At 40.2% G+C, this 26,934-nt stretch overlaps 1 protein-coding gene across 3 annotated transcripts; it reads right to left on the reverse strand.

Moving 5' to 3' along the window:
- On the reverse strand, positions 1 to 25,064 carry COQ3 (coenzyme Q3, methyltransferase). 3 transcript variants are annotated; one of them, XM_033234676.1, is made up of 7 exons: positions 25,005 to 25,064; positions 14,127 to 14,253; positions 10,645 to 10,797; positions 8,277 to 8,376; positions 6,845 to 7,087; positions 1,982 to 2,141; positions 1 to 421 (listed from the first exon to the last, which is right to left on the reverse strand). In XM_033234676.1, exons 1-7 carry the CDS (start codon positions 25,015 to 25,017, stop codon positions 201 to 203), a joined length of 1,017 nt encoding a protein of 338 aa, XP_033090567.1. In that variant the 5' UTR covers positions 25,018 to 25,064; the 3' UTR covers positions 1 to 200. The 3 variants fall into 3 exon arrangements, with proteins under 3 accessions (XP_033090567.1, XP_033090568.1, XP_033090566.1); XM_033234677.1 differs by lacking the exon at positions 25,005 to 25,064 and adding an exon at positions 24,608 to 24,791; XM_033234675.1 differs by having other exon boundaries at positions 3 to 421; positions 24,912 to 25,054.
- Positions 25,065 to 26,934: the final 1,870 nt, after the last annotated feature.

Raw genomic sequence — 26,934 nt, forward strand, 5'->3', positions numbered from 1 at the left:
TATCTTGACAAAACTTTTTATTCATAGAATCCCTTGAAAGTAGCTATTAGATGAAATAACAAAAACTTTCGATCAAGGTTTTAGCCCTTTTTATTGACCTTCTTTTCTTCATGATTCTCTCTCAAAGGATAAATTATATATTTCTTATATTTGAAAACATCAGATGTCCAAGCCATATTACTATAGTCCTCAGAAGCAATTCATTTCTTCAGCTCTTCATGCACAGCTGGATTGGTGCAGGCATTAGCTTGGAGCTCTTCTGTTTCTCCCTTGAAAGCAAACTCAGCAGATATTGGATGTTCCTGGACCCCGGATTTCACAGCATGAGCTGCATAGTTAAGGCTGGTATTTTCACTCCAATGCCAGTAACCTGAGAAGGGGTTATAGAGCATTCCTACCACTGTTTGAACTGATAGACCATCTGAAGAAAAAATCAGAAAGAGTAGATTTAATAAATATTTTCCTTCCAATTTCCAAGAGTTTCATGCAACTCTCTGCATTAAAAATGCTGAGAATACACTAAATGGATAGGAAAAGAAGAAGAAGAAAAAGGATTCCTAACTTAATCGGCAAATGTATTTTGTAACTAAGCACTAATCACAATTTAGTGCAGAACTTCAGTAAGTCGCAATTAGGACACATACTCCAAAGCAGTCTGCCTGGATTCAAAGCACAGCTTGAGTATCTATAATATGGTGAACATGGGCAAGCCACTTAACTTTCTAAATCTCAGTTTTCTTACATGTACAGAACTTGTATCACAGAACTGTTAGAATTAGATGAGCTATGTGTGTAAACTAGCACAATGCTTAGAGTTTGGTAAGTACTCAATAAATGTTAGCTGTTATTAAAAAATATGTGCCAACAGGAGATTGTCCCCATAACGCATCTTGAAAACATTTTTTCCTACTTTATTTTCTTTCTTTTTTTTTTTTATTTTTTGTGAGACAGAGGTTCACTCTGTCGCCCAGACTGGAGTGCAGTGGTACAATCTCGACTCACTGCAACCTCCATCTCCTGATTTCAAGTGATTCTCCTGCCTCAGACTCTCAAGTAGCTGGGATTACAGGCATGCGCCACCACACCTGGCTAATTTTCGTATTTTTAGTAGAGACAGGGTTTCGCCACATTGGCCAGGCTGGTCTCGAACTCCTGACCTCAAATAATCTGCCTGCCTCGGCCTCCCAAAATGCTGGGATTACAGGTATGAGCCACTGTGCGTGGCCTTACTTTATTTTCAACAAAGTTACTCACAGAAATCTTTAGAATTTACTACATTGCTATGTACTGATAATATTCCAAGTAAAATCAAGTTTACTGATAGACTTACATGAAAAAAAAAAAACATAAGAAATATAGGAGTCTAAGTACTCAGTAGGAATACCAAATGCCAAATAAATGAACTGACAAGCACTATTACTTGACTGGAATTCATCACATAAATTGAGAGCTCACTCTGTGTAAAGCGAGACATAGTCTTGCCTTCAAGTAGCTTACAGGCCATAAAAGGATGAAAAAAAAAAACTCCAAAATAACCATGAAGTCATGCTATAAGCCATATAAAATACATAAAAAAGTGATACTGAAGTTCAAAATATATGTAACTGTGGTGGAATCAGGAAAAATAATATGTAAGATGAGCTGATACAAACAGGGCTCAATAGGGCAGACCGAGAATGTGTAAACAACAGACATTTGTGTCTCTTTCTTAAACAAGTGAGGACTAAACAGCCAAAAAGTATTCATTAATCATCTGTTATCCGCTTGGCCTTGGGTTAGGGGGTGACAGGTAAAAGAGAAGTAGTATCTACTACTTAATCCTAACTTCAACGAGTTTATGACCTAGTTGAAAAGATAAAACCAACATCCAAAAACATAGTGGCCTATTTTATTAAGTGCTAGGCTAAGTGTGTAATAATTACTGGCATATTAAAAGTTCAGTTAGACCTGGAAAATTGGAAAAAATTCTCTTAGTACTTACTTGATTCCAGAATGCTCTCTAGGGTTTCAGGTGAAACAAACTTCTCCCACGTATGAGTACCTTTTGGTACAATACCTGCAATTTGCTCTGAAAAAACAATTCCCAAGGCATAGGAAAGCTGTGTTTTGTTGATTGTAGTAATGAATAAAGAACCACTGGGCTAAAAGAAATGAAATGATATAGAAGTAAAATGTAAAAGGTTAAGTGTATCAGTTAAGTAAAAGCTAAGTTTCCCCCTCCCTCCTTTCTTCCAAATAATCTGAGTGCCATTAAAATATATATGTATGAATAAAATACAATTCAGCAAAATAGCATTTTTTCTTCTCTTGGGAAGTTCACTATAAAAGGCATTTTAGATGTACTCAGAATATACAACAGTGCTTACAACTCTCAAGATCATACATAATTATGATTTATATTTATACATTCTTTTGTACATACCAAACACTTTACAATAAAAATGAGATCAGGCTGCGCTTCCTTGTTACATGTCCACATTCACATTCTAACATATGTCAAAACAGTTTTCATTGTAAGGGCTGAGCCTGTCTTAACTTGTTTGTTACAGCACAGAGCTATACATCTTGTGCAGGGAAGTACTACCATTAAGTGTTCTCTCACTAAAACATTACTGATTAGGTTTGAACATTTTTTGTTTTTATTTCATTTTTATAAAAAATATAAAGAGTGGCCGGCCATGGTGGCTTATACCTGTATTCCCAGCACTTTGAGAGGCTAAGGCGGGCAGCTCACTTGAGATCAGGAGTTTGAGACCAGCCTGGCCAACATGGTGAGACCCCCATCTCTACTAAAAATATAAAAATAAGCTGGGCATGGTGGCAAGTGCCTGTATTCCTAGCTACTCAGGAGGCTGAGGCAGGAGAATCACTTGAACACAGGAGGTGGAGGTTGAAGTGATATATATTTATATAAAGAGAACAACATAAGCACTGGGATGAATGCAAAGGACTTACAGGACTATTCAGTGTGCCATTTTATTTTATTTTATTTTTGAGACTGAGTCTTGCTCTGTCACCAAGGGTAGAGTGCAGTGGCACAATATCAGCTTACTGCCACCTCCGCCTCCTGGGTTCAAGTGATTCTCCTGCCTCAGCCTCCCAAGTAGCTGGGATTATAGGTGGCTGTCACCACGCCCGGCTAACGTTTGTATTTTTAGTAGAGACAGGGTTTCATTATCTTGGCCGGTCAGGCTGGTCCCAAACTCCTGACCCCGTGATCCACCTGCCTCGGCCTCCCAAAGTGCTGAGATTACAGGTGTGAGGCACTGTGCCCAGCCTCGGTCTGCCACTTTATAGTAAATGTATTTATGGTGTTTCCTATGTTGCCTCACAAATGGCAAGGATATTAATGTCCCCTCTCTCTTTTATACATTCTCATTAGCCTAATGGGGAAAAAATGCCAAAGATTCCATCCAAAATAATTATATTACTATAGACATATAGAAAGAAAGAGAGAAAGAAAGGGGAGTTAGGAGAAAGAGATAATATATTTTAGATACCACTCTAAGCCAATAATAAAAAAGACAAGAGGGGGCCCTGAAATACTGGAGCATGCCTTTAAATTAAAAACAAACATATCCTACACTATATTATCACACATTTTAACTTTCCTCTGTAAAGCTCCAGTATTCTAAAATATCTTTTTTTTCCTTTAGTAGCATGATCATAGCTCACTGCGACTTCAAACTCTAAAATATCTTAAGAATCACTTATAGGCCAGGCATGGTGGCTGATACCTATAATTCTAGTGCTGAGGCAGGAAGATAGCTTGAGACCAGGTGTTCAAGACAAGCCTGGTCAACATAGCGAGACCCCCATCTCTACAAAAAATGTATTTAAAAAAACTGTCAGGCATGGTGCTGAGCACCTGTAGACATAGCTATTTGGGAGGCTGAGGCAGGAGGATCACTTGAGTCCAGGAGTTTGAGGTTATAGTGAGCTATGATGGTGCCACTGCCCTCTAGCCTGGGTGACAGAGGAAGACTCTGTCTCTGAAAGAAAAAAAAAAAAAAGTCACTTATGAATATCTAATCTGTGTTCTACAAACTCATGCTCTAAGGAAATGGTGGTAAGCAACAGTCATTTTCAAAACATAGGCTTTCCATTAAAGCAAAAATTAGTTTTAAACCCTGCAATGCCAGCATCCCTCATATGTGTCAAAGAACCTCCATTCATACACACTGACTGACATATAAAACAAGAATTAACAATCATTTAAGAAGTTTTATTTGGAAAATAAGAGATAAGTCTAGTAAAACTCTACTTAAGAGGAAACAAGGGCTAGGCACAGTAGCTCATGCCTGTAATCCTAGCACTTTGGGAGGCTGAAGCGGCAAGATCCCTTGAGCCCAGGATTTTGAGACCGGCCTGGGCAACATAGGGAGACCCTGTCTTTACAAAAAAGTAAAATATAAAATTAAAAATTAAAATTAGCTGGACATGGTGTCATGCACCTGTGGTCATGACAGGTGGTCCCAGCTACTTGGAAGGCTGAGATGGGAGCATGGCTTGAGCCCAGGAAATGGCTGCAGTGAGCAGTGATCTTGCCAGGACACTCTAGCCTGGGTGACACAGTAAGACCTTGTCAAGAAAAAAGAGGAAACACCAAGAAACTGTCACGAATTGAAGAAGACTAAGGAGAAATGACAACTAAATACATGCAGGAATCTGGTTTGGATCCTGTAACAGCAAACTGATATTAGCAAAAAAATAAAAAATAAAAAATAAAATTTAACAAGCTCTGTAGTGTAGTTAATAAGTATAATGCTGATATTAATTTCTTAGTTTTGAGAACAGTACCATGGGTTATATATAGGGCTAGAACTATAATGAGGCAAGTGAGGTTTCTAGGGCACAGAATTGAAATAAGCAACCCCTTTCAGGGGGTGCAAGTGGAGGGTCAGCACCTGAGAAGGGCTGTCTCCTGCAATTTCGTGCCCCAGGTGCCTCACTTGACTCATCCTAGTTCCTACCCTTATGATGTGAGATGTTAACCTAAGGGGAAGACAGGTGAAAGGCACACTGTACTATCTTTGTAATTTTGCTATAAATTTAAAATTACTTAAAAATAACATTTTTTTTAAAAAAAAAGCTCTATTTCGGTAAGAGCTAAGCATTTCATTCTTTTAGCTTTTGACTTTAGGTTGTCACCTCCTAAATATGTGAACAACAGAGTCAGTATAGTAATAATAATAATACTTCAGGGGGATTTATTAAAAGAAAACTTAGGCCGGGTGCAGTGGCTCAAGCCTGTAATCCCAGCACTTTGGGAGGCCGAGACGGGCGGATCACGAGGTCAGGAAATCGAGACCATCCTGGCTAACACGGTGAAACCCCGTCTCTATTAAAAAAATACAAAAAACTAGCCGGGCGTGGTGGCCGCTGCCTGTAGTCCCAGCTACTTGGGAGGCTGAGGCAGGAGAATGGCGTAAACTCGGGAGGCGGAGCTTGCAGTGAGCTGAGATCCGGCCACTGCACTCCAGCCTGGGCGACAAAGCGAGACTCCGTTTCAAAAAAAAGAAAACTTAGAACCACATTCAGAGAACGAAGTCTGTCGCAAATTATACTATATAAGCATAGTAAGTAGTGGAGAGACCCAAACTTGGAGTCAAATGGTCTGGCCTTAAGCCCCAATTAAATGCCTAGTGACCTCTGACTTCTTACAAATCCTGAGTCCTCGTAGGTGAAAGGATATGATAACAATACCTGCCTTTCCTTCCTCACCTAGTTGTAGGTAAGATCAAGTGAGATCATATTTATGAAATATTCTTTTATAAGCTGTAAACTATTATGCATTTACCCCGTACAGAATTACTTATGTTATTTAAACTTATGATAATAATTATTTTTATTGATTTTTAAGTATTCATCCAAATCAATTTCTTTCTTTCTTTCTTTTTTAAGACAGAGTTTCACTCTTGTTGCCCAGGCACAATCTCAGCTCACTGCAACCTCTGCCTCCCAGGTTCAAGTGATTCTCCTGCCTCAGCCTCCTGAGAAGCTGGGATTACAGGCATGCACCATTACACCCAGCTAATTTTGTATTTTTAGTAGACACAGGGTTTCTCCATGTTGGTCAGACTGGTCTTGAACTCCCGACCTCAGGTGATCCACCTGCCTCCGCCTCCCAGAGTGCTGGGATTACAGGTGTGAGCCACTATGCCCGGCCTCAAATCAATGTCTTATAATTGTCATTCAATATCTATTAAGTATTTAACCCCGACTACACCAATGGAAAAATACTGCTGTAAGTGTATGGTTTTCCAGTGTTCAGCACCAATATTTTTCTTTTCTTTTTTTTTTTTGGAGACAGGGTCTCACTCTGTTGCCCAGGCTGGAGTGCAGTGACACAATTTCGTCTTACTGCAACCTCCACCTCCTGGGTTCAAGCGATTCTTGTGCCTCAGCCTCCTAAGTATCTGGGATTATAGGTGTGCACCAACATGTCCAGCTAACTTTTTCTATTTTTAGTAGAGACGGGGTTTCACCATGTTACCCAGGCTAATCTGGAACTCCTGGCCTCAAGTGATCTGCCCACCTTGGCCTCCCAAAGTGCTGGGATTACAGGCGTAAGCCACTATATCCAACCAGCACCAACATTTTTCAAGATCCCTGGACATCCAATATACTAACAGGACACAGGAAGACCCTGGTAGTAAGGGAAAACCGAGGGGTAGAAGAAATCTACAGCAGAGATGCTGTCCCCTTATCCAGGCTTCCTGGTTTCTTCTCTACTGTACCTTGCCTGCTGGACTGCTAATGCATTATGGACCATTTTATTGCTATAGATACATATATACACACTCAGAAGAAGAAACCAAGATGTAAACTCCATAAGCCTTACTTTTAACACTTGACAGCAGCACTGTAAAAATGTTTCTAGATCAATCACATGTTCTACAACTTCAGAAGCTACCACAGCATCAAATGTTTCTGCAGTCTCTTCCACAATCTCTTCCAGGGAACACACTCTGTACTCTATTCTCTTATCCAGGACTGGATCAAATGATTTATGGCACTGTGCTGTTTTAATGTTCTCATCCACAGGATCGATTCCAATAACTGAAGCCCCAAGCCGCCCTAGAGGCTAATGGCATAAAAAACTGTTACCCTCAGGAAGAAAATAGAACATATGTTAGCAATAAAAAGCTTATCAAAAATGAAACAAGATTAACCATGAGGTGATAAATACTGGACATCATTTATGGATACGTGGAAATTCATATACATTCTCTCTAGTTTGTACACATTTGAAATGTTCCACAATCAAACACTTAAAGGTAAGAAGAACAATGAAAACAACAAAAAACTGATTAAAAAAAAAAACTACTCGAAGACAGTGAAAAAAATTTTGTCTATGTACTCTAGATACATTTACTTGCATATAGTACAGTATTAACATATTTAAAGTGCAATAAATGTAACAAGCCATTGAAAAAACAGCAATCATTTTTGAAATATTCAAATTTTCTAAAGAACAATCTTTTCTCAAAAGTTTTTTTTCTGACTAGAAATGATTTTTCATAACTAATTCTTCTCTCAGCTTTTGTATTTAGTCATTTCCCATGACATGCCCAAGTTTTTAAACACAGGTTGGCCAGGCACGGTGGCTCATGCCTATAATCCCAGCAGTTTGAGAGGCTGAGGTGGTGGATCACCTGAGGTCAGGAGTTCAAGACCAGCCTGGCCAACATGGTGAAACCCTGTCTCTACTAAAAATTAGCCGGGCATGGTGGCGGGAGCCTGTAATCCCAGCTAGTCAGGAGGCTGAGGCAGGAGAATCGCTTGAACCTGGGAGGCGGAGGTTGCAGTGAGCTGAGATGGTGCCATTGCACTCCAACCTGGGCAACAAGAGTCAAACTCTGTCTCAAAAAAAAAAAAAAAGATTAAAAGCAACATTATGGATTTTTTTTTTTTTTTGACAGAGTCTTTCTTTGTTGCCCAGGCTGGAGTGCAGTGGCGCGATCTCAGCTCACTGCAACCTCTGCCTCCCGGGTTCAAGCGATTCTCCTGCCTCAGCCTCCTGAGTAGCTGGGATTACAGGTGCCGGCTACCACGCCCAGCTAATTTTTGTATTTTTAGTAGAGACAGGGTTTCGCCATGTTGGCCAGGCTGGTCTCGAACTCCTGACCTCAGGTGATCCACCCACCCCAGCCTCCCAACATGCATTTCTTTTTTTAATGAATAATATTATTTGTTGAAAGAATAAATGAGGCACAAGTCTACTTCTTAATTTTTTTCCCCCAGTTAAAAATGGCAGGAAAGCTATCACTTACTTCAGTTAACAGCCCACCACCACAGCCAACGTCAAGAATCTTCATCCCAAACAAAGGTTTTCCTGGCTGGTGATTAGGAATTGTTTTCAGAAGATTGTCTCTTTTTTAAAAAATTTAAAACATACCAAAACAAATAATTAATTTTATCAATGAAAAGTCACAAATGTATGCAGTTTCAAGGAAATATTAACCTCCATTTAAATACATTATTTATATTTTTTGATAAACAGATCTTTCAACATTAAGTGACATTTAATTTACAAAACATTTTCAATAATAAAAAGCAGGAGGCTTAAAGGTCTGAAATAATCTAGTAGTAATTATGACTTAATTATTGTTTTAGTAATAATATAAGGAAAAATTTTTGAAATAATCTAGATTAACCTAATTTCAATTGCTTGAGATATCATGACACATGTTTTGACTTTGCTGTCAATACTTGCTAGACCCATTTCATGTCAGCAGCAAATAGGTTATTTTACAGAGCTTAGAAAAAGCAGATGGGAGACCTATATTTTCAGAATTTGTCTATATTCCCTTTGAAATAAAATGTCTTTTAATCTTCTCAATGAGTGGTGTTTTCATGTATGACCATGTAAACCGGCATCTAAATCAAGTCAACTTACTTCTAAGGTAATCACAATAATACTTTACCTATACAAACATATGTATACACACATATACACACAAGTATATATACACCTAATAGTATTGTAAACTAAACATATATATAGAGGATTATGCATAAATTTTAATTATACTTATATTAAAATAAATATTATTCATAATGAGGATATCTTAAGATATCTTCTATTACCATTAAAATTAATTGAATTCTAAGAATAACATGGATAGTGGTTAAGTAGATCATTCTGGAAAGTTATACAGAAAAGACCCATTTCAAATGAAGTCCGTTCCATTCTTTAAATAGCAGCTAAAATGATTCCTTTACATCATAATTTAGATCATACCACTTTCCTTTGATGGGTTCTAATTATGCTCAAAATAAAATCTAAACTTTTAACCATAGCTTGCACTGCCCTGGGTTATTATGTGTGATGTCTAGTTAAAGGTGTCTCAGCAGTTTGAATAGAGTAATGCTCAAACTTGGTATACATCAGAATCATATAAAAAGTTTGCTTAAAATGGAGTGCTGACCCCTCCCCAGAGCAGCAGGTCCCTGATGACACCTGATAATTTGCATTTCTAATGAGTTCCTAGGGGAACTAATGTCACTGTCCAGGGCCTACACTTGAGAACCAGTGTTCTAGCTTACAAGAATGACATTTCTGTTTTTCTTTGCTTTACGATTTGTTGCAGTGATCCACAAAGTCAGTGGTATTAAAGGATGCCAGTGTTTCTCTTTTTGCTACATTGATTCTGGATGAACCAACAAAAACCAACCAGGAAGTTCCTTGAGGGCAAAGTCTGAGTCAGATATTCTGTGTCTGTTACAGTGCTTTGCCCAAAATTGTTTGATGAATACATAAATGGACAGAAGAACAAATGAACAATTTCTTAAATGTAAGCCCTGATGAACTCTTGCCTTTTCTTAACTCCCACAGCAACCTATATAAGTTCCCAAAGCACACAGATTATGTTTCATTCATCTTAGAGTCTTTTACAGTCTAGTCCCTGAGCTCTGTATGAGGTAAGTTCTCAAAAAAAATTGTTGAATCAAACTTTACCGGAACTGCCTAAGTCAGTTTCGCCACTGTAGGTCTGTAGTTATAACATGGCCTTAGGCCAGGCACAGGGGCTCACGCCTGTAATCCTACCACTTTGGAAGGCTGAGGCGGGTGGATCATCTGAGGTCAGGAGCTTGAGATCAGCCTGGCCAACATAGTGAAACCCTGTCTCTACAAAAAATACAAAAATTAGCTGAGCATGGTAGCAGATGCCTGTAATCCCAGCTACTCAGGAGGCTGAGGCAGGAGAATCGCTTGAACCCAGGAGGTGGAGGTTGCAGTGAGCCAAGATCATGACATTGCACTCCTGCCTGGGTGACAAAAGCGAGACTCCATCTTAAAATTAAATAAATAGATAAATAAAATAAAATAATAAAATAAAATAAAATGGCCTTGATGCCATAAGACCCTAGTTTGCTTTTATAAGAACTTAATTGTAACTAACTTGATAATGTACAAATAGGCTTCAAATTAAGCTATGAAAGCAGCCTAGACCTTGCATGATATTATTAAAAATTAATGGTTTCAAACAGTGGTAATTGAAAAGAATCTCCCTAATTTCCAAAGCAAACTTAATGTGCAGCATTTTTAACTAGGTATAAACTAAGAGAAAAAGGAATGTGAAATATGAATTCTTTAAAAGTTCCATTTAAAAAGACTTAGAGTTTCTAGAATGTTACCTAATAAATGGCACCCTCAGGTCATTCATGGAATGAAGAGGTGCATATACTCCTTGCTCATCCCACCATTTGTGAGCCAGGGCCAAGAAGGTTTTTACCTCACCGCTGTCGACAGTGGTTTGGGAAGTACTGTACAGTCTCGCCCAAGGGTACCTAAGAGGTGAAAACGAAGAACCAGGCAAATACTGCTGTTTTGAAGAAATGTTTAACATGGGATATATCATGTAGAAAGATAGTCTTATTTATAATTTATTATATTCTAAATCTGTATATTGCTCAATATTGATGCTTTAAAACCAAGCTTTCTTATAATCACACTGCTTATAAATATATATAGTCACAGATGAAACAAAATTACTTTCCAAGTAAGTTTCAAAACAGAACTTTATAAAACTTAGCCTTCTGGGTTATATCTAATAATAATAACAACAATAATAATAATAATAGCTGGTTGGGCGTGGTGGCTCACGTCTGTAATCCCAGCACTTTGGGAGGCCGAAAGGGGCAGATCAAGAGGTCAGGAGTCTGAGACCAGCCTGACCAACATGGTGAAACCCATCTCTACTAAAAATACAAAAATTAGCTGGGCATTGTGGTGTGTACCTCTAATCCCAGCTACCCAGGAGGCTGAGGCAGAAGAATCGCTTGAATCCGGGAGGTGGAGGTTGCAGCAAGCCGAGACTGCGCCACTGCACTCCAACCTGGGCAACAGAGCGAGACTCTGTCTCTAAATAAATAAATAAATAAATAAATGCTACCATTTATTGAGCACTTACTAAATTCCAGGTATTGTTTAAGAGTTCCACATATATTACCTCACGTAATCCTTCCAACAACTCTGCAAGGTGGGTGCTATTATTATCTCTATTTTACAGATAAGAAAAGGGAGGCTCAGAGAGATTAAGTAAATGGTGGGGCCGGGATTTGAACACAGGTACCTCCATCTTCTCTGCTCCATTTCTACTGCCACAATTCTAACCCAAGCACCCATCATCTCTTGCCTGAACTATTGTCCTAGCCTTCTAACTGGTAGCTGCTTCCTACCTCATCCCTTTTCAATCTGTTCTCCATGATGCATCTAGAGTGATTGTTCCAAAATACAAATCTGATTGTTATTTTCCTGAATAAAATGCTTCCATATCTTCCCAGTGCCATTAGAAAAAAGACCAAAATTCCTTAGCATAGTTTATAAAGCTCTGAATTATTTCGTGCTCAGTTTCCACCGTTTCCAAACTCACTTCCTTCTATTCTCCTCATCCTTCCCATTCTAGCCACATGGGTCCTTTTTCAGTTCTTTGGACTGGTCATGCACGCTCTTTCCTCAGGCACTTCACATAGGTTAGTTGTTCCCTCTGCCTGGAACATTCTTCCCACCTCCTTCCTTTCCTCTCCCAAACACCTAATTAATTCCTTCTCATCCTTCAGATCTTAGTTTCAATTAAATGTTATCTAAGAATCTTCCCTGATCTGCTGCACATGGTGGCTCACATCTGTAATCCCAGCATTTTGGGAGGCAGAGGCAGGTGGATCACCTGAGGTCAGGAGTTCCAGATTAGCCTGGCAAACATGGTGAAACCCTGTCTCTACTAAAAATACAAAAATTAGCCAGGTGTGGTGGCAGGTGCCTGTAATCTCAGCTACTTGGGAGGCTGAGGCATGAGAATTGCTTGAACCAGGGAGGTGGAGGCTACAGTGAGCTGAGATCATGCCACTACACTCCAGCCTGGGTGAAAGAGCAAGACTCTGTCTTAAAAAAAAAAAAAAAAAAAAACTTCCCTGATCCTCAAAACTGGGTCATGTTCCCCTCATCCCCCTATCCCCCTATTTTAACTCCTATACCACTTTGTACTTCTTCATGGGGCTGTGTGATTATCTGATCGATCATGTCTGTCTTCCACTAGACCACAAGCACTATGAAGGCAAGGCATGGACTGTCTTCCTTACCATTTTATTCTTAGTGACTAGTACAGTTCCTGGAACATGGTGCTCAGGAAGCACTTGGTAAATGAATAATCTGAAGGAAAAAGCCCAGAAAAGTATATAATTTGCCTAAAATTTTATTTAATTAAATGGGATCAAACAGGAATAAAGAGGGATTAGACACTACACTGACTTCCATGTAGTAGCATATAGTATAGAAAAATCCTTCAAAGGGCTGCTCGGGTAAAAGATAATAAGGATGTTAACTTAGAAAAAGTAATGCCATTCACATTTTTATTATTTTTTTAGCCACATAACGAGAGCATATTCTATATTCATTACTTTTTTTTCTTTTGAGATTCAAATGTCATTCCTCTTCAATATTATCTTAGGAATATTAGCCCCCTTGTCCATGCTTCATGCAAAGCCTCAGTAATCAAGGACTAATTTACAATAGATAGCAGTAGGTGATTGCTCATTTGACTAAGAATGATTTCATATAAACCCAATCTCAAAGGGGCTCATTTACAAGAAGGAGGAACAAGCACTTAGAAAACAGAGTTCAAGGCTGGGTGCGGTGGCTCATGCCTGTAATCCCAGCACTTTGGGAGGCCGAGGCGGGTGGATCACTTGAGATCAGGAGTTCAAGACCAGCCTAGCCAACATGGTGAAACTCCTTCTCTACTAAAAATACGAAATTAGCCGGGTGTGGTGGCACATGCCTGTAATCCCAGCTACTCGGGAGGCTGAGGCAGGAAAACTGCTTGAACCCGGAAGGCGGAAGTTGCAGTGAGCCAAGATCGTGCCATTGCACTCCAGCCTGGGCAACAAGAGCGAGACTCTGTTTCAAAAAAAAAAATTAGCTGGCCGTGGTGGCAGGTGCCTGTAATCCCATTGACTCGGGAGGCTGAGGCAGGAGAATCGCTTGAAGCCGGGAGGCGGAGGTTGCAGTGAGCTGAGATCGCACCATTGTACTCCAGCCTGGGCAATAGGAGTGAAACTCCGCCTCAAAAACAAACAAACAAACAGAGTTCAAGTATTAATGCTATGCAATATTTTCACAAGGTTAAAAGTTGGCTTATAAAATACAAATATAGAAAGATATTACTTTCATTCTAATTTTACTACCTTAGCCACCTTATTATATTTATGCAGCACCCAAATCATTTATGATTTCTAAAAATTTTAAAATATTGTATTAGGTATTATAAGTAATATTTATGATTTTAAGCACTGCATTGTTTGTGTCTTGTCATAAGGACATTATAAGGAAATAAAAATTCTTCTCTAAGTAATTTATATTGAAAACAAAAGCTATCTCTGAATCTGAATGAAGGTTATTTATTGTCTGTATACTATATTATTCTATTACCGTTTCTGTGGGTTTGAAACTCCCCAAATTTAAAAATTATTAGAAAATAAATTCGGTGAGACTACTTAAATAAACATAAGCTACTTTAATCAAATCACATGAACTATTACATACTGACTGGGTTTATTAAATACTAAAAACCTATTGCAAATAATTACGTGAATATTTGCCACGGTAATAATAAACTCACCTGAAACTCTTTATTCTGTTCAGATAGGAAAAGGTTGTCCTGTAGGATTTGAACCACATGGTTCTGTATTCATTGAAAACCCCTGGTTTAATCTGTAGCATCCAACTGAGCTGGTTCTTCACATAAACTGAAAAAAAAAAAAAATTAAATATCTAGAGAAAAGCATTGCACAGTAAGAATCCCTCATACGCATGTAATTGAAGATTTTATTTTATTTTATTATTTATTTTGTTTTAGAGTCTTGCTCTGCCACCCAGGTTGGAGTGTAATGGCACAATCACGGCTTACCGCAGCCTCTACCTCCTGGGCTCAAGCAATCCTCCCACCTCAGCTTCCCAAGTAGTGGGGACTACAGGCACATGCCACCATGCCCAGCTAATTTTCGTTGTTATTGTCATTGTTGAGATGGGGTCTCCCTATGTTGCTCTGGCTGGTCTGAAACTCCTGGGCTCAAGGGATACTCCTGCCTCAGCCTCCCAAAGTGCTGGGATTCACCAGGCCTGGACAAAATTTTATTTTATATGGTAATGCTATGTTATATTACAATTGATAAACAAAGGGTTTTTGTTTGTTTTTTACTTAAGATTTTACCGGCCGGGCGCGGTGGCTCAAGCCTGTAATCCCAGCACTTTGGGAGGCCGAGACGGGTGGATCACGAGGTCAGGAGATCGAGACCATCCTGGCTAACACTGTGAAACCCCGTCTCTACTAAAAAAAAATACAAAAATTAGCCGGGCGAGATGGCGGGCGCCTGTAGTCCCAGCTACTCGGGAGGCTGAGGCGAGAGAATGGCGTAAACCCAGGAGGCGGAGCTTGCAATGAGCTGAGATCCGGCCACTGCACTCCAGCCTGGGCGACAGAGCGAGACTCCGTCTCAAAAAAAAAAAAAAAAAAAGATTTTACCTAAAAAGTAAAATAAAGGTCTTACATTCTGGTATCTAACTCTAACCCAGACATTTCTAAAATTATTAGCCAAAACAAGTAATGCATGTTTATAAAGTTTTTCATGCCATTAGTTTTTACATCTACATTATGTACATAAAATGACAGGAATGATATTCAAATATAAAATGTTATGTTTTAAACTAGGATAATATTAATTCTGAAATTATTTGTCAAAATTAGTTCAAATTCTGTCAATTCCATATTAGCTACATGAAATGAATTTTTACATATGCTCAACACCCTTTACAGAAGAAAAAAAAAAGTGTGTGTATATATAACCTAAAATAAACAATCACTCAGTCTATATGCTCAACTTACACAGGGGCTGTTTTATGAGCCAGTAGCTGTGTTGCAGAACACTCAGTTGTTCAATAAACGTTCAGACAAAGTAGACTTTAGAGCAAAGAAAGTACCAGAAACAAAGAGGGGCATTACATCACAATAAAAGGGATAATCCACCAAGAAGAAAAAGCAATACTGTATGCACCAGCAAGGCGCAGTGGCTCATGCTTGTAATCCCAGCGCTTTGGGAGGCTGAGGCAAGCAGATCATCTGACGTCATGAGTTCAAGACCAGCCTGGTCAACATGGTGAAACACCATCTCTACCAAAAATACAAAAATTAGCCAGGCGTGGTGGCGTGTGCCTGTAATCCCAGCTATCCGGGAGGCTGAGGCAGGAGAATCAAAGGAACCCGGGAGGCAGAGGCTGCAGTGAGCTGAGATTGAGCCACTATATTCCAGCCTGGGCAATGGAGCAAGACTCTGTCTTGAAAAAACTGTGTACACCACAAACAACAGAATTTCAAAACACATAAAGACTCATAGAAATGAAATGAGAAACAAACAAATCCACAATTAAAAGTTGGAGACTTCAACACTCCTCTCTCAGTAATTGATAGAAACACTGGATAGAAAACCAGCAGGGATAAAGAAGAACTGAACAAGACCATTATTCAATACAATCTACTTAAAATGTGTAAAACACTTCCCCCAAACAACAAGATACACGTTATTTCAAGCATGCACGGAACATTCATAAAGATAGACTATGTCCTGAGACACATAACAAATCTTCACAACTTTAAGTGAAATCACAGAAACTATATTTTTGACCGTAACAGGATCAAATAAATAATAGAAAAATAATAGTAAAAAGCAAAACACTTGGAAATTAAACAACATACTTCTAAACAATCCATAAGTCAAAGACAAGTCTCAGGGATATTTTAAAAATTGAAGTAAATGAAAATAAATATACTACATATAAAAATTGGTGGATATAACTAAAGGAGTACTGAGAGGGCAATTTATATCACTAAAATAAGAGTATTGAAAAGGAAGAAAGGGCCACGCATGGTGGCTCACACCTGTAATCCCAGCACTTTGGGCACTTTGGTAGGCCGAGGTAAGCAGATCACAGGAGGTCAGGAGTTGAAGACCAGTCTGGCTAACATAGTAAAACCCGTCTCTACTAAAAATACAAAACTTAGCTGGGGATGGTGGTACACACCTGTAGTCCCAGCTACCTGGGAGGCTGAGACAGAAGAATTACTTGAACCTGGGAGATGGAGGTTGCAGTGAGCCAAGATTGCGCCACTGCACTCCAACCTGGGTAATGGAGTAAGACTCTGTCTCAAAAAAAAAAAAAAAGAAAAGAAAAAAGAAAAGTAAGAAGGCCTCTAATCAACAATCTAAGTTTCCACCTCAAGAACTAGAAAAAGGAGAGCAAAATAAACATAAAGCAAGAAAGCGGAAATCAGAAAATGATAAAAATAGAAATCAGCCAGATGAGGGGGCTCACATCTATAAATCCAGAGCTTTGGGAGGCCATGGCAAGTGGATCACTTGAGGTCAGGAGTTCGAGACCAGGCTGGTCAACATGATGAAAGCCTATCTCTGCTAAAAATACAAAAATTAGCCAGGCATGGTGGCACATGCCTGTAATCCCAGTGACTCTGGAGGCTGAGGCACAAGAATCGCTTGAACCTGGGAGGCAGAGGTTCCAGTGAGCCGAGATAGTGCCTCTGCACTCCAGCCTGGGTGACAGAGTGAGACTCTGCCTCAAAAAACAAACAAACAAACAAACAAACAAATAAATAAGAAAATCAATGACATTGAAAACAAAACAAAGCCATAGAAAATACATCAAATCTGAAATTAATTCACTGCAAAAATCAATAAAATTCATAAGCCTCCAGCAAGGCTGACAAAGAAAAGATGTAAATCACCAATATCAAGAAATAAAGAAAGGATATTACTATAGACCTCATAGACATTAAAAGGTTGACAAGAGAATACTACAAATAACTCTACACTCAGAAGTTCTACAATTTAGACAAAATGGACGAATTCCATAAAAACCACAAACTACCAAAATTCCTATAGGATAAAATAGAGAGCCTGAATAACTGATAACTACTAAAGAAATTGGATTCATAGTTAGAAACCTGAAAAACAAATCTCCAGTCTTTTTTTTTTTTTTTTTTGAGACGGAGTCTCGCTCTGCCGCCCAGGCTGGAGTGCTGTGGCCAGATCTCAGCTCACTGCAAGCTCCGCCTCCCGGGTTCACGCCATTCTCCTGCCTCAGCCTCCCGAGTAGCTGGGACTACAGGCGCCCGCCACCTCGCCCGGCTAATTTTTTTGTATTTTTTAGTAGAGACGGGGTTTCACCGTGTTAGCCAGGATGGTCTCGATCTCCTGACCTCGTGATCCACCCGTCTCGGCCTCCCAAAGTGCTGGGATTACAGGCTTGAGCCACCGCGCCCGGCCGACAAATCTCCAGTCTTGGATGGCTTCGCTGGTGAATTCTACTAAACAACCAATTCTACTTAATCTCTTAAAAAAATAGAAGGGTAAGGAATACTTCCCAGGCCATTTTATGAAGCCAACATTACTCTGATACAAAAATCAAAGAGTACAGTAAAGACTACAGACCAATGCGTCTCAGGAACAGACACAAAAATTCTTAGCAAATATTAGCACAATATAATTCAGCAACATATAAATAGAACAATACAGCACAACCACGTGACATTTATTCCAGGTATGCAACACTAGTTCAACATTTAAAAACTCAGTTAATATAATTGACCATATTAACAAAAAAAAAAAAGAGTAACACACCAGGCGGGGTAGCTCACACCTGTAGTTCCAGCACTTTGGGAGGCTGAAGAGTCAAGATTGTTTGAGCCCAGGAGTTCGAGACAAGTTTGGGCAACATAGTGAGACCCTATCTCTACAGAAAAACTTTAAAAATTAGCCAGGTATAGTGGTGTGCATCCATGGTCCTTGCTGCTGAGGAGATTGAGATGGGAAGACTGTTTGAGCCTGGGAGGCAGAGGCTGCAGTGAACCATGATTGCACCACTGCACTCCAGCCTGGGAGACAGAGCAATACTGTCTCAAAAAACAAACAAGCGAAAACCAAAAACCAAAACAAAACAAATACCAAACATAATCATGTTGATTGATACAAAGTATTTAACAAAATCCATATCCATTATGATTAAAAACTTTTGGCAAACTAAGAATGAAAGGGAAATTATTTTACAAAACAGCTATAAAAACCTATAGCTCACGTAGTACTTAATGGTGAAAGACTAAGCCCTTTCCCCCTAAAATCAGAAACAAGGTAAACACATCCATTCTCACAACTCTTACTCAACATAGTACTGAAAGTCTTATTCAGTGCAATGAGGCAAGGAAAGGAAATAAAAGGTATATAGAATGTTAAGGAAGAAATTAAACTGTCCCTATTGTCTATATAGAAAATCCTAAGAAATCTTTAAAAGGCTCCTGGAACTAATAAGTGAATTCAGAAAGGTCAAAGATTAAAGGCCGGGCGCGGTGGCTCACACCTGTAATCCCAGCACTTTGGGAGGCTGAGCTGGGCGGATCACCTGAGGTCGGGAGTTCGAGACCAGCCTGACCAACATGGAGAAACCCTGTCTCTACTAAAAATACCAAATGAGCCGGGTATAGTGGTGCATGCTTGTAATCCCAGCTACTCGGGAGGTTGAGGCAGGACAATTGCTTGAACCCAGGAGGCAGAGGTTGTAGTGAGTAGAGGTCGTGCCATTGCACTGCAGCCTGGGCAAGAAGAGCGAAATTCCATCTCAAAAAAAAAAAAAAAGAAAGGTCAAAGATTACAAAGGTAACACAAAAAAGTCAGTCTTGTTTCTGTATATTAACAGTGAACAAGTGGAAGGCAAAATTCAAAATGTAAAATGCCTTATCATTTTAAATCATTCCAAAAAAATTTTCATTGTTGCATAAATCAAACAAAAACATGTACAGAATCTATATGCTTAAAATTACACAACACTGATGAAATAAATCAAAGAATAAACGTGAGACATATTGGAAAATTCAACATAGTAAAAACATCACTTTTCCCCAAACTGACCTATACATTTAATATAATTCCTATCAAAATCTCAATAGCCTTTTTTTTTTTTGGTAGACACAGACATACTGACTTTAAAATTGATATGGAAAGGCAAAATAGGCCAGGTGCGGTGGCTCACGCCTGTAATCCCAGCACTTTGGGAGGCTGAGGCAGGTGGATCACTTGAGGTAAGGAGGTTGAGACTAGTCTGGCCAACATGGTGAAACCCCGTCTCTACTAAAAATAAAAAAATTAGCCAGGCGTGGTGGTGGGCACCTGCAATATGAGCTACTTAGGGGGCTGAGGCAGGAGAATTGCTTGAACCCAGGAGGCAGAGGTTGCAGTGAGCCAAGATCACACCATTACACTCTAGTATGGGTGACAAGAGCGAAACTCCGTCTCAAAAACTAAATAAGTAAATAAACAAAAAACTTACCTATACACGCACACACACACACACATCCTCGCTCTCTCCCACAATGAGTGCATGTACTGGTGGCATAAACCAAATAAGGTCTGTAGTGGAGTCAATTATACTAAAGTTGATTTCCTGGCTTCAACAATGTGCTATGGATGGTATCACCAAGGAACTGGGTGAATAGTATATGGAAATTCTCTCTGTGTGTTTGGGGTTCTTGTTTTGTTTTGTTTTTTGGGGGAACAGGGTCTCACTCTGTCGCCCAAATGGGACTGAAGAGGCATGATCTCAGCTCACTGCAATCTCTGCCTTCCAGTTTCAAGTGATTCTCCCACCTCAGCCTCCCAAGTAACTGGGACTACAGGCGCACACGCCACCATGCCTGGCTAACTTTTTGTATTTTTAGTAGAGACAGGCTTTCACCATGTTGGCCAGCCTGATCTCAAACTCCTGACTTCAAGTGATCCGTCTGCCTTGGCCTCCCAAAGTGTTGGGATTACAGGCATGAGCCACTGCACCCAGCCTCTCTGTGCTATTTTTGCCATTTCTTGTGTCTGAAATTATTTCAAAATCAAAAATTTAAAAAATCAGAAAGTACAAAAGGGTACAGTACAAAGTATCTCTCCTACTCCTGACTGTAGCTATCTAGTTTCTCTCCCTACAAACAACCAATCTTACTAGATTTGTATGTAAGATTCCAGAGGCATTTTATACATATACAATCATTTTAAAGTATCAGTTTCTCTCATTTTATATAAAATGTAGCATAATACACTCATTCTTCTGAATGTTTTTCCTCACCTACCAACATATCTTGGAAATTATTTCATGTTTTTTAAAAGGCTATGTGCTAATTCATTGTGTGGCTATATTATTTAAGGAGTTCCCTAATAATGGGCATTTGGGTAATTATCAACACTATGAGATTAGGGCCGGGTGTGCACCTGTAGTCCCAGTTACTCAGGAGCCTGGGGCACAAGAATCACTTGAACCTGGGAGGTGGACATCGCAGTGGGCAAGCTCACGCCACTGCACTCCAGCCTGGGCAAAAGAGTGAGACTCCGTCTCAAAATAACAACAACAACAACAACTAGAGATTAAATGACATAGATTTTTTTCATTTCATATGTGTTTCAGAGTCCCTGTGGGTAAAATCTCAAGAATGATGTCAAAGGGTATGTGTATTTGTAAATCTGTAATTGCCACTAAATAGATGTTGAACCAATTTGCCATCCTTGGGTAATATATGAGAGTGTCTCGTGTTGGTTTTCCCACACTGTCACCCATACAATGTGTTAACCTTTTTTTTTTGGAGACAGAGTCTCGCTCTGTCGCCCAGGCTGGAGTGCAGGGGCATGATCTTGGCTCACTGCAAGCTCCACCTCCCGGGTTCACGCTATTCTCCTGCCTCAGCCTCCCAAGTAGCTAGGACTACATGCACCTGCCACCACGCCCGGCTAATTTTTTGTATTTTTAGTAGAGATGGGGTTTCACTGTGTTAGCCAGGATGGTCTCGATCTCCTGACCTTGTGATCTACCCGCCTTGGCCTCCCAAAGTGCTGGGACTACAGGCCTGAGCCACAGCACCCAGCCTATGTTAAACATTTTTATGTTTGCTAATCAAATACATGAAAATGATATCTTAGTGTAGTTTTAATTAGTTTGTTTTTGTTTTTGAGACAGGGTCTCACTCTGTCACCTGGGCTGGGGTGCAGTGGCACAACCTCTGCTCACTAAAACCTCCGCCAACATCGCCCAAGTGATCCTCCCACCTCAGCCTCCCGAGTATCTGGGACTATAAACTTGGGCCCCCATGCCCAGCTAATGCAGTTTCAATCTATCATGAGTGAGGTTAAGCATCTTTTCTTATGTTTAATGGTCATTTATATTTCACATTTTGTCTTTTTGTAGTCTCTGCACGCTTCTCTCCTGAGTTTATATTTATTTGGTTTTAATCAGCCCTTCACAGTCCATCCCAAATCCATTACAATGTTCTTTTTTAATAAAGTTCATGTGTCTAGGCTTTTGCTCATTTTATTTATTTACTTATGAAACAGGGTCCAGCTGTGTTGCCCAGGCTGGAGTGCAGTGGTGGGTTCATGACTCACTGTAGCCTCTACCTCCCGGGCTCAAGTAATCCTCCTACCTCAGCCTATCCAGTAGTGAGGTCCACAGCAGCACACCATCATGCCCAGCTAAATTTTGTGTTTTTTTTTTTTGTAGAGACAGGGTTTTGCTATGCTGCCCGGGGTGGTTTCAAACTCCTCAGCTCAAGCGATCCACCTGCCTCGGCCTCCCAAAGTGCTGGGATTAAAGGTGCTTGGCCTGGCTTTTGTTCATTTTATTTCCTTTTCCACCAACTCTATCTGGACTACCTTTTAAGACCCAGTTCAAATATCACCTGCTGTATGACTTTAGGTCGATAGATGAAATATTATTAAAGAATAAAGTTTAACTATATAAACGGTGATACATAGATAAGGACATATAAGGTATTACTATTATGAAACTAAGCCTTAGAAATTTTAACAATATCTGCCTTCTACGGACAGACAACCCCTGATCTCTCTCTTACCTCCTCTATTTCTGGAAAATGAATCCCTAAGTTATCAGTATTGCTACAATTCTCAAGAGGTTTAAAAACCACCTTAGACCAGATGCAGTGGCTCAATGCCTGTAATCCAAACACATTGGGAGACCAAGGTGGGTGGACTGCTTGAGCCCAGGAATTCAAGGCCAGCCTAGACAATGTGGTGAAACACCTTCTCTACTAAAAATATAAAAATTAGCCGTACATTGTGGTGCCTGCCTGTAGTTTCAGCTACTTGGGAGGCTGAGGTGGGAGGACCGATTAAGCCAGGGAGGCCAAGGCTGCCATGAACTGTGGTCATGCCACTGCACTCTAGCCTGGGGTACAGAGCAAGACCTTGTCTCAAAAAAATAATTAATTAATCTAAAAAGTAAAAATAAAAACAACTCTACCATCTTACCACAACTGAAAGAGAGTAATTGAGTTTGTATTTAAACAGAATGCTACCAATTCCTTCTCTACCTTGAATCTGTGATCATCCTGGTATTTGAGATTTTAAAGGAATGGGAAAAGGTTTTTTTCATTTTATTTATTAAAAAGTCATTTATTCAGCATCCACCAGGCATGATGCTGATGGTGAATAAAACAGGTAACAGATTTTTACCCTGCCAATACTTTATTTCCAGCAATAATAATTTATTGTCTGGATTACTCTAAGGTCTCCCTGAGCCTAGGCTTGCCTGCTTCCATCCCACTCTCTATGTAGACAGCTGTGAAGACAGCTATATAGACAGCTGCCAAGTGTTATTTCCTAAACATAAATCTGCTCATGTTGCTTCTTCAGTAATTTCCACTGTCCGCAGGATAGTCTACCTCAGGAGGTGTATGTGGCCTTTCATGAATGTGTCATGGACAAAAAGGCCTCTTGCCTCATCCCTTGCCACCCCCTGCCTTTACCTCCTGCCCTCCACCTACAAATTTTACTTTTCAAGGAACCCTTTGCGGTTTCTCACAAACTTTCTCACAGATTCTCAAGCTGGTCCTTTCCCCTTTCCAACTGCTCTTTTTTTTCTTTTGAGACAGAGTCTCACTCTGTTGCTCAGGCTGGAGTGCAATAGCATGATCTTGGCTTACTGCAACCTCTGCCTCCCAGGTTCAAGCGATTCTCCTGCCTCAGCCTCCCGAGTAGCTGGAATCACAGGCGCCCACTGCCACGCCCGGCTAATTTTGTATTTTTAGTAGAGATGGGGTTTCGCCATGTTGGCCAGGCTGGTCTCGAACACCTGACCTCAAGTGAGTTGCCTGCCTTGGCCAACTGCTTCTAAAACTGACCACTTCCTTCAAGATTTCGCTAAATATCCCATTCAAGAAGTTTCCTTGATCCCAATTATGGATTAGAGGCTCCCTCTATGTTCACCCCTCAAAAACTGGAACTATGTTTACTGTATCTTTTCTAAATTTTTGATTATAAAAGACACATACGTTGACTTTAAAAAAGTTCATTAAAAGATAAGCATATAAAGGATAAAACGATAGAAAATCACCTACTGTACCACAGGCAATCACTGCAAAATTTCTCTATATATCTCCACCTATAACTCCAAGTTCATTATACATACTGATTTGTAACTTTTTTTTGTTTTTGGCTTCTTCCAGGAAACAATGAAACTTTACTTTCTTAACACTATATCTTATTATTTTTCCATGTGGATACAAATAGATTTAAATCATTTTTATTGGCTGTACTATTTTTCCACTGTATGATAGTACCAACTAATAACCTTTATTAATGGGCCGTTAGATTCCCCATTTTTTTGTTCATTATATCCTGATCTTAGGTCTATCCTAACATTTTAAAGAGATCCTTACGGTGTCATTCATTTTAAAATTCCCAGTGCTCATAACAGTGTCTGGCATACAGTATTTGTTAAGAGTTCCATGTAAAAATGAGCTTAAGTTTCTACTTAACATTGAGAGTTCGAAAATCAGACTGTCTACAAGCACCGAGCAGTGCGTTATTTTCTTGATTTCATTTGCAAATACAGTCTGTTGAATTAACCTATTAATCAAAAAGTAGTACAGCTGCCTTAAATTCTTTCTGAAATAACAGCAAGCTTTGTGAAAACAAAACACAGATACAAAGCTATGCATAACTACGAGGCGCGAGTTACTCCTGCCCCGGCAAAGGAAAGATGCATGACCTTCAAGACGGCAGCACACGCAGAGTGGGTCTCCGGCTCCTGGGGCAAGGAGCTCAGCCACTAGAGACCCGCGGCCTCCGCTTTTCCAGACAGGACCACTGGTACTGAGTTCTTTACCCCGGCGTCCGCCAAGGGAACTATGACAGGTTTACAATGGAGAGAGCTGGGACCAGGGCCAAGCCTCAGGTTTCGCGCTGACCCCTCGCGAGCTCCAGCTACAACCCACCGCCCCACCCCCAGCGCATGCGCAGAGCTGCGAGCACGCGCAATGGACTGCATGCGAGGGACCTCCGCACACACTCACCCGCCGAGGAAATTAGAGGACGTGCAGCTTTTGTATTAGGGCCTCCAGGCCCCAGCACTCTTAAAAACCAACCCCCCGAGGAGCCCAGCTTACCGCTGCCCCACATCGCGACAAACGATCCCACCTCTTTTCCGGTCCCTCCCGAAAAAAGATCCCCAACATAAAGGTTCCGAGATCCACTTTCGCCCTCTACAGCCGACTTTTTTTTTTTTCCTCCTTTGCAGAGTCTGTTCCGTTGCCCAGGCTGGAGTATACAGTCCCTGATCTGGGATCACTGCAATCTCCGCCACCCGGGTTCAAGCGATTCTCCATGTTGTCTGGTCTCGAATTCCTGACCTCCTCAGGTGATCCACCCGCCTTGGCCTCCCAAAGTGTTGGGATTACAGGCGTGAGCCACCGCGCCCGGCCTGCAGCCAACTTTCATGATTGTATTGAGTGTTGTGTATGTATGGCTATACTTTCACGCTCATCTAGCAAACTACATGCAATGAAACTGTAAGAAGAGCCTTTATTTCTATAAGACCACCTGAAACCTCATGTTCGAAGTTGACCTTAATCAGGCCATTACTTTGTGCTGTGTGATCTTTTATTGCCATGTAGCTCTATTTCACACTTAACAGATGTCTCTTCAAGGACTTTTATATTCCTGTAAGACGCTGACCGTAATGCTAAGAATCGCAAGAGTATGGGAGCACTTCTTCCTCAAGGGAAGAATTCTTTCTCCTTTCAAGGCACTCAAATATCAGATGGCCAGAAGGCCAAATGTAAAACTTACTTTCTGCAAATGACTATTATCCTGTACCGGGTATATACATCATGTAGTAGGCGTTTGTGGCTTCGTCTAGGCAAACTTCATTTAGAGCCAGGAACACTGATCAGTAACATTCTACCTCTAAATGCACAAAAAGTCTTTCTTTGGGTAAGAACAATGACAAATCTCCAACACGGAAGGCAAAAAAATATTCTGTATTTTCAACTGGCAGGGTCAAATTGGTAAAGGGTTCTTTCAATTAGTGAAATTTACCATTCAGGAATAGGGTTTTTTTTTTTTTTTTTTTGAGACAGCCTCACTCTGTTGCTCAGGCTGGAGTGCAGTGGCACAATCTCAGCTCACTGCAACCTCCACACCCCCAGGCTCGGGTGATTCTCGTGCCTCAGCCTCCTGAGTAGCTGGGATTACACGTGTATGCCACCACTCCCGGCTAATTTCAGTCAGGGTTTCACCATGTTGGCCAGGCTGGTCTCAAACTCCTGACTTCAGGTGATCTGCCTACCTCAGCCTCCCAAAGTTCTGGGATTACAGGTGTGAGCACCTCACCCAGACAGGAATAGTCTTTCATTTATGGTTCTTAGCTAAAATATTGACCTCCTCCTAAGAGTGGTCGCACTTTTCAGTTGCTATGTCCTCTTCAGAGCTCCTCTACCCTTAGATACATGATCATCTCTCCACATGAAGGCAAAAAGCTCTGCACAAAAGAGAATGTAGCACGTGTTACATTTATTGGAGTGACACATCCAAGGAAAAAGCAAACTACAAGCATGATTAAATAAAGTTCTAGGAGCTTTATACATACTTTCTTTGAATGTACCACACTTCACTGGGCTTCAGAGCCTTTCCAATACATTTTCAGTTTAACAAGAAAGGGAATCAATGATTTGCCTTAATGCTAACAAGAAGTACGTCTTTTGAACACCCAGAACTAGTCTGGCCCAGATAAGCAAAACTAGCTAATAGTACTTCTCGCTACAAACATCAACAAAGGGCTTTTCCAATGACTCTTAAACCTAAGTGGTATTGGAAAGTTGTATTGGCTGTAATGCAGCATATGGCCATTGTTGGAGATATTTCCCCAGATTATTATAATGGTCTCACCTGTAAGAGTCTACATATTTATTCTGCTATAAAACTCTTAATGTCTATTTTGTAATTCAATTTTATAAACATTGAATCCAAGGGTAAAATGCTCCCTTGTAGCTTTGAAATCATAAACAGCTGGGCGCAGAGGCTAACGCCTGTAATCCC

Source organism: Trachypithecus francoisi, unplaced genomic scaffold (genome assembly GCF_009764315.1).
Source record: "Trachypithecus francoisi isolate TF-2019V2 unplaced genomic scaffold, Tfra_2.0 Lachesis_group15, whole genome shotgun sequence".
Lineage (NCBI taxonomy): Eukaryota > Metazoa > Chordata > Mammalia > Primates > Cercopithecidae > Trachypithecus > Trachypithecus francoisi.